Here is a 13,483-nt window from a genome sequence, read left to right on the forward strand (position 1 = left end):
TGAAATTAATATAATATTGTAAATCACTATATTTCAATAAAAAATTTATTAAAAAAATTTAATAAAATATAAAAAGCATGGCAGGAAATGGTAAAATTTTTAGTTGGTGGAATATAGTAATTTTTATTTTCTTCTTTCAGCATTTACACTTTTGCAAAACTATCTGAAGTAGGAGTTTATTGATTTTTAAATAGAAAAGAGAAAAGCATGACTTGACACTAAAGTGTTTTATGTAGATTGTTAAAACTAGAAATATAAGATGTTCTTGCGCTTGTGTTAGATGCATAATATCTTTGAAAAGCAAAATCCTGAGTAATAATGATAATTAATGCTTCTTGTGCTCACAGTCTATCATTTTGTCTTTCTCACTTTGTTTATTATACTAATTTTTGTACACAGAATTGAAGACACATCTGACAATCTCCCAAAGACACAGCGATCTGTAGTACATTTTTTTCCAACGTCAACGGATTCAGATACCACTACACTGCCATGTTCATGGTCATTATCCAATGAAATACCTCTCAGTTACTATCTGTCCAGCCCTCAAGTTAGTGGAGTAACTTTTTCAACAATTGGACCAAAGCCTCTTAAACCTGCTCTAGTGAGCCATTCCCAATCAGAAGACAGCTTGGGTAAGTAAAACATGTGCCAAGTGTTTTAGACTACTTTTAAAGCATATAGTTCAATAGAGTCTTTATGTGCCTAGAAGCCAGAATGATGTTTTATTATTTGTCTCCAATAATACTAACTTCTTAATGTCATATGCAGAATAACTTGACTCTGCCCATCCTTGATTCTAGCCCTGGAGTCATATTCAAGTCACGTAAACATATGTGGCCAAGTACATCATCTCTGTGATTAAAATATCTTGAGTTATCATAATAATTCATGGGTTGACCACTTAGATGCTCTAGAATTGCTAAATGATTAAAAATTCTGATGTATAGCATTAACTGCTCTTCCTCTGAATGCTACCAGAAAGATTAACAATGTCTTATGTATGTTATGCTTTAGGAGACTATGGCTTAAGTAATGAAAGATGGGTAGATAAGAGAAAGAAGAAACATAAAGTAGGTAATAAAATGGTGGAGAGAAAAGGGAAAAACAATAAAGAATTTGGAGAAGAGGAAAATGAAAACAGCAGTAAAGTTTTGACAGTTGCCAACAATGCACTCAGCAGTGCTCACACCATGAGGTGTATGTTCCTCACCATGTTTAGGGAACTCTGAGGGTATGTTATCAAGGTTTACTGAAAAGACCACTGCCCTTGGAAACAGAGGACCTAGGTTCAAATCCCCTTTCTAGTCCCAATAACATGGGACATTAAGTAAGGTATTTAGCATCTCTGAGTCCCATTTTCCACACCTACAAAATGGGGATTAAAATATCAGCTTCACAGGGCTATCCTAAGAATTAAATGAGATATTTATGAAAATCACCTAGCACACAGCAAGTGTGCTCAATAAAATTAGTTGTGAATCTGAATGTATCTGTAAGTACCTTCTCATAGAATAGGCTAGATTTGGGGTCTGTATTACCAGTCAACTAACAAGTTTCAAAATTGTTAACACGAATACACCCATGACTACCTGATGTCTTCATTTTCCTCTACCCTTCTGTAGACATTTACAGCCTTGCTCCTTCCTATCTACATTTCATTTTGTTCCTGGTATTTTCCTAAGCCTTTGACACAGTGTTATATAGGATTTTGATCTACTGCCATTATTGTCATATTCCCTGTGCTTCATTGTTTGTATGCCTAAGATACATTTTTTGAAGAAGCCTCCTAAATTCACAATGACCTTTAGCAATGACCAAAATCTATATGCTTAAAAGTGAAAATACACATTTTATATCTAAGGAGGTAATATTTCTCATCCTTTGGCACTGTATCATCATGGTATATGTTCTATATTTGAGTTGAACTGTGAAAGCTCCTAGTATTGAGGGGGAGGGTAACAAATATACTGGTTTCGCCTGGCAAGATGAGAGTTGTGCTGGGATGAAGTCTTCTTCAGTTACTGTAGGTTCTGACTCTGTAGATACATGGCTGAGTCTACCACGACTTGTTGCATTTGGTTCATTTCATTTCTAGATGAGATAATAACTGGAACTAAAATCAATGTGTCTTCTTTCCTTTTAGAATACAAAGATTTTCATCCCTCAGGATGAGCTATTAAGGATGCTATATATTCTCTTCCCCCAAAGGAATTTAAAGATTAAGGAAATACTCACTTGAATGGGAATGAACTAACTTAATTCCAAATATTTCTTCTAAACAAAATACTCTGAGGAATCCTCTTTAGGAACTATGTTTTTTTTTTCCACCTTTCACATTGCTTTGGCTTTGTTAAAGACACAAGAAGATAAAGCACACTCTAGATTGTCTTAATCCTTTGATGATTTTGGATTCAGGGTCACATTGACCAAAGTCCCTGTGCTACAATAATAGCTATCATTTATTGAGTACCTGCTAAATGCCAGGTACTGTGCTAGACACTTACCTATATTATCTTCAATCCTCACATCGCCTCACACAAAGTAGTATTATCCTTATTTTATTTTCAGGAAAACTGAGAATTGGAAGGTTTAAATCATTTGGCTTAGTAAGTGACAGAGCTGGGGTACAGATGTGTCTAAATCCAAGACACATTGCTCTATCTATTTCATCATGATGCCTGTCTGTACTGTTACTCTCTCTTTGCAGATACATAATTAGATTTATCCAGCATGATTCTTTCTATGCAAAATCTTGAAACTTATTTTGTATTTGAATCTTACTACTGAGAATTTTAAAAGAGTAAGAGGTTACAAGAATCTGGTTAAGCATTACTTTATCTTTTTAATAAAGTATTTTAGTTAATGAGAGGAAATTTAAGTCTTTACCTGGCAAAATACAAACCATTGGTAGGAAAGGACTCATTTGAGACTTTAATTTATGAGTAGCAATTTGGGGAGAAAAGCTAATACAAACTAGAATAAAGTTGTACTTACATATAGTGTACCAAATTTGAGAAACTCAAATGTTTTACCTACTCAAAAACTTATGATGCTTGTAGTACAACTTAATCAGTTAAATTGTAATTATGCTGATGATACAATTGATAGTTTAAGATAACTGCAGTAATCTCTAGGAATTGAGTGTCACTAAAAATAATCACTGGTTATTTTATAGACTGGTTTAAAGCTTCGAACTATCCTCACTTAGTTTGACTGTGACAGTAAAAAGTATAAAGAATATCATTTTGTAGAAGCAAAGAATAAAGATAGTAGCTTTGGTTTCTTCTAATCTTTTATTTACTTCTCTCTCTATTGTTTCCTTCTTTGGTTTCTTTGAAAGGACTCAACAACTTCAAAATTCCAAAGAAACACACTATGCCGGTGCTTGCTTCTCAGCTAGCTGTGGTTGGGGAAGGGGAAGATTATTTCCTATCTTTGTTTGGTGATTCAAAGAAACTTGTCACGCACTCATTCCCCACCAAGAAAACTTGGAAGCACTTTTCTATGATTCTTGAAGAAGTGGGCCAATCTAGATCCAGGTAAATACTCTATTTGAATTATTTAATATCTTCTTTTGGGGTAGGAGTAATAAATTAGTAGGAAATAAAGTTCTAAACTGTTGTTAGATCCATGATCTCATCTAAGACCCTAAGCAATCCATTAAAATATAACTGTTTCATATTCTGGGCAGTTAAAAGGAATCAATATAACTTTCTAGGGAACCAAACAAGGAAAGTTAATTCTTCAAAGATGCCAGAGAAAACAGCACTACATAAGGCTTACCAATAAAGTTAACTCAATTATTCAAGAAAATTTTCATTATTGGCAAATCAATCAGATGGATTTAGAATTCTTTCCTATCTGTCTTGAGTTCAAGACAGAAGGAAAAAGATGGATTTATAACTTACTGATCTATTTTTATGGTTATTAGTATCTGTAGAAAAAAAGAATTGATCAGGAAGAAAGTTGATATTAGAACTAAAATAAAAGCTGACGCATCTATGCATTTACTTAACCCTGTTTTTCTTGTTGCACAAACAACAGATTAAATTGTGAATTTTTAGTAATAAACACACATTTTAAAAAAATTTTATTGAAGTATAGTTGATTTGCAATGTCGTGTTAATTTCAGGTATACGGCAAAGTGACTCAGTTATACATATATATACATTCTTTTCCATATTCTTTCCATTATGATTTATCACAGGATTCTGAATATAGTTCCCTGTGCTACACAGTACAACCTTGTTGTTTATCCATCTTATGTATACTAGTTTGCATCTGCAAATCCCAAACTCCCAATCCTTCCCTCCCCCACCCCTCCTCCCCCTTGGCAACCAAAAGTCTGTTCTCTATGTTTGTGAGTCTCTTTCTGTTTCATAGATATGTTCATTTGTGTCATACTTTAGATTCCACATATAAGTGATACCATATGGTATTTGTCTTTCTCTTTCTGACTTACTTCACTTAGTATGATCATCTCTCAGTCCATCCATGTTGCTGCGTATGGCATTATTTCATTCTTTTTTTATGGCTGATGTATAGATAGATAGATAGATAGATACCCCACATCTTCTATATCCATTCATCTGTCAATGGACATTTAGGTTGTTTCCATGGCTTGGCTATTGTAAATAGTGCTGCTATGAACATTGGGGTGCATGTTTCTCTTTGAATTGTAGTTTTGTCTGGATATATGCCCAGGAGTGGGATTGCTGGATCATATGGCAACTCTATTTTTATTTTTTTGAGGTATCTCCATACTGTTTTCCATAATGGCTGCACCAATTTACATTCCCACCAACAGTGTGTGAGGGTTCCCTTGTCTTCACACCCTCTCCAACATTGATTATTTGTAGACTTTTTAGTTATGGCCATTCTGACCAGTGGGAAGTGGTACCTCACTGCAGTTTTGATTTGCATTTCTCTAATAATTAGTGATGATGAGCATCTTTTCGTGTGCCTTTTGGCATCTATATGTCTTCTTTGGAGAAATGTATATTTACGTCTTCTGCCCATTAGTGATAAGCATATGTTGATAGAGGGTGTTTGAGGACTAAAAGAAGTTGTTAGCCAAAGTTAAGGGTCAAACATAAAGGAAAACTTTTCCCCCTTATGTCAGATTTCCTAAAATCAACCACTTTTGCCACTTAATTGTAGTGAATACCCAAGTGTTCTCTCAACCATCTAAAAGCACTTCATCAAATTATTCATACAGTACTTACCATGTTAAAAATGATGACTTATTTTCAGCAAAACTTCAAAAAAAACTTATGAATATGGTTTTAAGAAACTTTACTCAAACAGATCATGAAGAAGGTCATGAAGACCTTCAGGTAAGGATCAAGAGAAAAGCAAGTAAAGTAATAAGGCATTCAGAGGATAGCTTTCTTCCCAGGAGAGATGGTCTGGGAAGATTTTGTGAAGGAGTTATCATGGAAAACATCTTGGAAAGATAAGTACATTTTGGATATGCAAATTTGGAGTCTCTGAGAATATTCTAGACCATTGGTTTTCAACTCTACCCACAAAATTGAATCACCTGGGGAGCTTTTAATGTCCTGACTCTACACCAGACTCTTTGAATCAAAATTTCTAGTGGAATTGGGCATCGTATTTTGTGTTTTTGGCTTTTGTTTTAAATGCCATGGTACTTCTAATGCACAGCCAGGGCTGAACAAAGGAGCAGCATAGACAAAATGAGGGAGGCAGAAAAGCTAAGATCAGATATGAGTATAAGCATGGATGTACTGAGCAGTGCGTGAAGAGGTATAACAGGGTTGTAGGCGTCAGGGTTGCAGACAGATCACAGTGAGCGTTGAATACCAGACAATGTAGACTTCACTATGGGCAATGGGAAGCAATGGGAAAGTTTCAGACAAAGGAGTGACAGGATTCTGATTCAGAATATTTGATCTGTGGCAATGAATATATGAATGAATGCTGGATTTTGTCAAATGCCTTTTATACATCTGTTGAGATGATCATATGATTTTTTATTTCTTAAATGTTAAAGTAGCCCCGCACTCTTAGAATAAACCTCCCTTGGTCAGAATGTTTATCTTTTTCATATATTGTTGAATTCAATTGGCTAAAATTTTGTTTCAAATTTTTGCTCTATGTTTGTGAAGAATACTGGCCTGTAGTTTTCTTTACCTGTTAATGTCTTTGTCTGCCCTGGTATCAGGGTAATACTCAACTCATTAAATGAGTTGGGATATATTCCCTCCTCCTTTACTTTCTAGAAGAGTTTGTGTAGAAGTAATATTATTTTTTCCTTAAATATTTTATAGAATTCATCAGTGAAGCCATCTGGTCCTGGAGTTATTTTGTGAGAAGGTTTTTACCTACAGATTTTACTTCTTTAAAATAGATGTCAAGATAGTCCGGTTACCTATTTCTTCTTGAGTGAACTTGAGTAGTTTGTGTCTTTCAAGGAATTTGTCCATTTCATCTAAGTTGTCAGATTTATTGTTGTAAAATTATACATAATGTTCCCTTATTATCCTTTTAGTATCTATAGAATCTGTAGTGATGTCACATTTCTTATTGCTGATAATGGCCGTATGTGTCTTCTCTCTTTTTCCTGATAAATCTTGCTCAAGAGTTATCAATTTTGTTGAGCTTCAAAGAATCAGTGTTTCATTTAATTGATTTTCTCTAACTTTTTTGCTTTGTTTTCTATTCATAGATTTCCATTCTGATCTGTATTCCCTTTCTTCTGCCTACTTCAGGTTTCATTTTTTTTTTCTAGTTTCTCAAGGTGGAAGTTGAGATCATTGATTTGAAAACATTTTCTCTTCTAATACAAGCATTTAGCACTGTAAAATTTCCCCTAACTACAGCTTTTAGTGGAATCCCACAAATTTTGATGTGTTTTATTTTCATTTTCATTCACTTCAAAATACCTTTTTCTTTAAATTTAAGTAGAGTTGATTTACAATATTTTGTTAGTTTCAGGTGTGTAGCATAGTGATTCATTTTTTATTACATTCCATTATAGATTATTACAAGATAGTGAATTCCTTGTGTTGTACAGTAAATTTTTGTTGCTTATGTATTTTAGGTGTAGTAGTCTGTATCTGTTAATCCCATACTCCTAATTTGTCCCTCCCCTGCCCTCCCTCTCCCCTTGATAACCATAAGTTTGTTTTCTATATCTGTGAGTCTCTTTGTTTTGTATATAGATTCATTTGTATTATTTTTTAGATCCCACATGTGATATATTATTTGTCTTTCTCTGACTTACTTCACTAAGTATAAAATTCTCTTGGTCCATCCATGTTGCTGCCAATGGCAATATTTCATTCATTTTTATGCCTGAGTAATATTCCATTGTGTGTGTATATATATATATATATATATATATATATATACCACATCTTCATTATCCACTCCTCTGTTGATGGACACTTGGGTTGTTTCCATCCCTTGGCTATTGTAAATAGTACTACTATGAACATTGGGGTGCATGTATCTTTTCAAATTTGAGTTTCCACATTTTCCAGATATATGCCCAGGAGTGGGATTGCTGGATCATATGGTAGCTCTATTTTTAGTTTTGAAGGAACCTCTGTACTGTCTTCCATAGTGGCTGCACCAATTTACATTCCCACCAACAGCAGGAGGGTTTTATTTTCTCCACACCCTCTCCATCATTTATTATTTGTAGACTTTTTAATGATAGCCATTCTGACAGGTGTGAGGTGATTCCCCATTGTGGTTTTGATTTGCATTTCTCTAATAATTAGCGATGTTGAGCATCTTTTCATGTGTCTTCTTTGGAAAAATGTCTGTTTAGGTCTTCACCCATTTTTGGATGTAGTTTTTTGTTTCTTCACTATTGAGTTGTATGAGCTGCTTATACATTTTGGATATTAACCCCCTGTTGGTTGCATCATTTGCAATTGTTTTCCCCCATTCCATAGGTTGTCTTTTCGTTTTGTTGATGGTTTCCTTTGCTGTGTAAAAGCTTTTAAGTTTGGTTATGTCCCATTTGTTTACTTTTGCTTTTATTTCTTTTGCCTTGGGCGACTGATCTAAGAAAATATTGCTACAACCTATGTTAAATTATGTTCTGCCTATGTTCTCTTCTAGGAGTTATATGGTGTCATGTCTTACATTTAGGTCTTTAAACAATTTTGACTTTACTTTTGCATATGGTGTGAGGAAATGTTCTAATTTCATTGATTTACATCCAGCTTTAGCTGTCCAGCTTTCCCAGCAACACTTGTTGAAGAGATGGTCATTTCTCCATTGTATATTCTTCTTTCCTTTGTCGTACATTAATTGATAATAGGTGTGTGGGTTTATTTCTGGGCTCTCTATCTTGTTGCATTGATCCATATGTCTGTTTTTGTGCCAATACCACAGTTTTGATTACTGCAGGTTTGTAGTACAGTCTGAAGTGTGGAAGAGTTACACTTCCAGCTTTTGTTCTTTTTCCTCAGTATCGCTTTGGCAATTCTGGGGTTTTGTGATTCCATATAAGTTTTAGGATATTTGCTCTGGTTCTGAAAAAAATGTCACGGTATTTTGATAGCGATTGCATTAAATCTGTAAATTGCTTTGGGTACTATGGCCATTTTAATAACATTAATTCTTCCTATCCAAAAACATGATATATCTTTCCATTTCTTTGAATCTTCTGCACTTTCCTTTGTCACTGTGTTATATTTTTCAGCATATAGGTCTTTTACCTCCTTGGTTAAGTTTATTCCTAAGTATTTTATTCTTTTTGACGAGATTTGAAATAAGATTTTTAAATTTCTCTTTCTGTTACTTTATTATTAGTGTATAAAAATGCAAGAAATTTCTGTATATTAATCTTGTATCCTGCTACCTTGCTGAATTCATTCATTAGTTCTAATAGTTTTTGTGTGGAGACTCCATATAGAGTATAATGTCATCTGCAATACTGACAGTTTTACCTTCTTCCCTTTCAATTTTTCTTGTCTGATTGCTGTGGTGTTGAACATCACTTGAAGAGGTGTTTTTATGTGGGAACATCCCTGTGTAGACATTGTGTGTCCAGCGTTTTTGGTGTGATGACTGCTTTTGATATGGACATTTGCCATGTCTTTCCTAAAGGTGTGCTGGCCATTATCCCCTTGATAGGGGTGTGGTTGGTGTTGTAGTGTGTAGAGCCTGTGCAGGTTGTGAGGCTGGACTTACTCTCTGCTCCATGGCTGTTGCTGCCCTGTCAGGAGCAGGGTATACTTCCCAGTTGTTGGAGCAGAAGCCCTGAGGATCAGGTTCAATCAGACTCTGTTGCCCTTGAGTGCACGCCCTGCCCCAAAGGAGGTGATTGCTGAAGCAATGAGGTCTGTGCAGTCACAGAGGACCTATGCACTGCTTGTGTAGGTGTCCACGGTTCTGATCAGAAGCAGCACCAAGGTCACTTACCTTTCTTTGTTGTGTTTGTCCTAAATCTAGTGCAAAGCTGTGATGTGAAGTAGGCTGGGGCTGGGGGTTGAGGTATTGTGGCTGCAGGAATTGAGGTGGTTCAGCTGCTGCCTGAGATCTGGGCTGCCTCTGTGGCAGTCTTCTTCCAGGACCCAGATCTAGTGCTAAGCTGCAGTATGGAGTGGGCAGAGCCCAGGGCACTCTCACTGGGAGAGCTGCTGTGTACTCCTGAGTGTGCTGACAGTGGCCACCGCTGCTCCACCCAGAACACACTCCAGGCTCTCCTTGCTATCTCTGCATAGCTAGATTGAGTCCTCTCCCAGGGATAGTCTTCCCAAGATTCAGCACTTAGCTGTGGCATCAAAATAGTTTCTAGTTTCCATTTTTATTTCTTCTTTGATCCTTGAGTAATAAGAAGTCTATTATTTAGCTCCCAAATATTTTACAGACTTTTCCAGTTCTGATGATTTTCCAGATATCTTTTGTTACTGATTTCTAATTCAGTTTCATAGTGGTCAAAGAACATAATTTATATGACTTGAGTCCTTTTAAATGTATTGAGACTTGCTTTATAGCAGATATTGTCTATCCTGGTAAATGTTTTGGTAAATATATTTATTGTTGAGTGGAGTGTTTTGTAAAGATCAGGTCAAATTGATTGATGGTGTTAAGTCTATTGTCTTTTTTGATTTTATGTCCATCAATTATTGAAAAAGGGGTGTTAAAATTTCCAACTATAATTGTGGATTCATTGATTTCTTCTTGCAGTTCTATCAGTTTTAGTTTCATGTATTTTGAAGCCCTGTTTTTAGGTGTATAAACATTTAGGATTGTTATATCTTCTTCCAACATAGAATTGATGTCTATATCATTATGAAATAAACTTCTTTATCCATGGCATTATTCTTTGCTCAGAAATCTACTATGTCTAATATCAATATAGGCATTCCAGCTTTCTTTTACTAGTGTTAGCATGGTATATCTTTTTTTATCCTTTTACTTTTAGCCTATTTGTGTCTTTATATTTAATATTACGTTTTGTATCGACAGGTAGAATGCAGTAGGCTTGCTCTTTCATCTTCTGACAATCTCTGTCTTTTAATTTGGGCATTTAAACAATTTAGATTTAAAGTAATTTTTAATATGGTTGATTAATTCTATTATCTTGTTGTTCATTTTCTATTTGTCCCAACTGTTCTGTTCTCTTTTTCTTCTTTTTCTGTCTTCTTTGAAATTAATCATTATTTATATTCCATTTTATCTCCATTGTTGGCTGATTAGCTATAACTCTTTTATTTTAGGGGTTCCTTCCAGGTTTATAGGATACATCTTGAGCCTATTACAGACTACCCTCATCTTATATTTTACCACTTCACAAATAGTATAAGAGCCTTAGAATACTATAATTTCATTTCTCTTTTCCCAGCCATTGTGCTTCTGCTGTCACGTATTTTATTTCTACACATGGTGTAAATCCCATACTCCAAAGTTATTTTGGCTTAAATAATCAATTTTTAAAAGAAATTTAAATGATAAGAAAAATATTATATATTTACCCTTATGTATTTTCACTGCTTTTCTTTGCCTTTTAGTTCTTTTTGTTTGTTTTGTTTATTTTTTTGATCTATAAATTATATTTCCATCCATTTTAATTATGCTAGTACCTGAAAAGAACTTCCTTTAACGTTTTTTGTAGTATGGATCTGCTTATAACCATTTCTTCTTTCACTTTTTTTAGACAGTTTTATTGAGATATCATTGACATAATTGCATATATTTAAGATGTACAACTTCATTTTTTTGTCTTTTGGGGGTTTTTATTGAGATATAATTGACAAATAACATTGTGTAACTTACATAATGATGATTTGATACTCATATGTATTGTGAAATGATTACCGTAATAATATTAGTTAACACATCCTTCACATAATTACCTTTTTTTTTTTTTCTGGCGAGAACATTTAAGATCCACTGTCTACTGTCTTAGCAATTTTCAGGTATATAATACCGTATTTTTAACTATAGTCACCATGCTATTCATAAGATTCCCAGAAATTATTCATCTTATAACTGGAAGTTTTTATCCTTTGACCAATATTTCCCCCATTTCCCCTACCTTCTATCCTCTGGCAAACACTGTTCTAATTTCTGTTTATATGAATTCAGCTTTTTAAAATTCCACATATAAGTGAGATCATAGAGTATTTGTCTTTCTCTGTCTGATTTATTTCACTTAGCATAATGTGCTCAACATCCATCCATGTTGTCACAAATGGCAGGTCGTCCTTCATTTTATGGCTGAATAATACTCCATTACATATATGTGTGTGTGTGTGTGTGTGTGTGTGTGTGTGTGTGTATGTATATATATATACAGCTGACTCTTGAACAACACAGGTATGAACTGCTTGGGTTCACTTATAGGTGGAACTTTTTCAATTAATACTCAAGTACTACATGATCTGTGTTTGGCTGAATCTGTGGATGTGGAATCATGGATGTGGAGGGCGGACTATAAAGTTATATGCTGATTTTCCACTGTGTGTGTGGTCGGCACCCCTAACCCCTGCACTGTTTAATAATCAACTGTATTTATAAAATAAATACCACATTCACTTTATCCATTCATCTGTCAATGGACACTTTGTGTCTGTATCTTGGCTATTGTGAATAATGCTGCAATGAACATGGTGGTGCAGATAACTCAACAAATGGTAATTTTATTTCCTTCAAATACCTGGAAGTGGGATTGCTGGATCATATGGTAGTTCTATTTTTAATCTTTTGAAGAGCCTCCACACTGTTTTCCATAGCACTGCATCAATTTACATTCCCACCAACAGTGCACAGGGTTCCCTTTTCTCTGCATCTTCGCCAATACTTATTGTTGTCTCTTTGATAACAGCTATTCTTACAGGTGTGAGGTGATATCTCATTGTGGTTTTGATTGTGTTTCCCTGTGATTAGTAATGTTAAGCCCCTTTTTATGTACCTGTTGGCCATTCACATATCTTCTTTGGGAAAATGTCTATTCAGGTCCTTTCCCATTTTTTATTTGCATTATTTGATATTTTGCTATTGAGTTGTGTGAGTTCCTTATATATTTTAGATATTAACCCCTTATCAAATATATGATTTGCAAATATTTTTTCCCATTTTGTAGGTTGCCTTTTCATTTTGTTGATTGTTTCCTTGCTGTGCAGGAGCTTTTTAAATTGAGGTAATCCCATTTTTCTATATTTGCTTTTCTCACCTGTGCTTTTGGTGTGTTAGCTAAGAAATTATTGTCAAGACGAATGTCAAGAAGGTTTTCCCCCATATTTTCTTATAGGAGTTTTATGGTTTTGAGCCTTACCTTTAAGTCTTTAACCCACTTTGAGTTGATTTTTGTGTATGGTGTGTGATAGAGGTCCAATTTCATTTTTTGCATGTGGATATCCACTTTTCCAGCATTTATTAAAGAGACTATTCTTTCCCCATCTTGGCACTCCTGTTGAAGAGCAGTAGACCATAAATGTGTGGGTTTGTTTCTGGGTTCTCTATTCTGTTCCATTGGTCTATATGTCTTTTTAAATGCTGGTACCACACTGTTTTAGTTACTTTAGCTTTATAATATAATTTGAAGTCAGGAAGTGTCATACTTCCAGCTTTATTCTTGCTCAAGAATGCTTTGGCTATTTGGGGTCTTTTGTAGTTTCACATAAATTTTAGGATTTTTTTTTTTTACAGCTTCTGTTTAAAAATGCCATTGGGATTTTGATGGGGATTGCATTGAATCTCTAAATCACTTTGACTGGTATGAACATTTTGACAACATTACTTCTTCCAATCCATGAACATGGAATGTCTTTCCATTTATTTGTGTCTTTTTAAATTTCCTTCACCAGTGTTTTGTAGTTTTCAGTGTATAAATCTTTCATTTTTTTGGTTAAGTTATTGCCTAAGTATTTTGTTCTTTTGTTGCTAATGTAAATGGGATCGTTTTCTTAATTTCCCTTTTGGTTAGTTCATTGTTAGTGTACAGAAATGCCACTGATTTTTGTATGTTGATTTTCGCATCCTACAATTTACT

The 13,483-nt window shown here is 34.5% G+C and overlaps 1 protein-coding gene across 14 annotated transcripts in view; it reads left to right on the forward strand.

The window, feature by feature from the left end:
• LMNTD1 (lamin tail domain containing 1) overlaps positions 1-13,483 on the forward strand; it is a 440,038-nt gene that overhangs the window by 394,847 nt on the left and 31,708 nt on the right. For all 14 annotated transcript variants that reach the window (XM_079936801.1, XM_079936802.1, XM_079936803.1 and 11 more), the window contains 2 exons: positions 400-635; positions 3,344-3,542. In XM_079936801.1, coding sequence (XP_079792927.1) covers positions 400-635; positions 3,344-3,542 — 435 coding nt within the window. The remainder of the gene's footprint in view (positions 1-399; positions 636-3,343; positions 3,543-13,483) is intronic.

This window comes from Stenella coeruleoalba (genome assembly GCF_951394435.1).
Source record: "Stenella coeruleoalba genome assembly, chromosome: 11".
Lineage (NCBI taxonomy): Eukaryota > Metazoa > Chordata > Mammalia > Artiodactyla > Delphinidae > Stenella > Stenella coeruleoalba.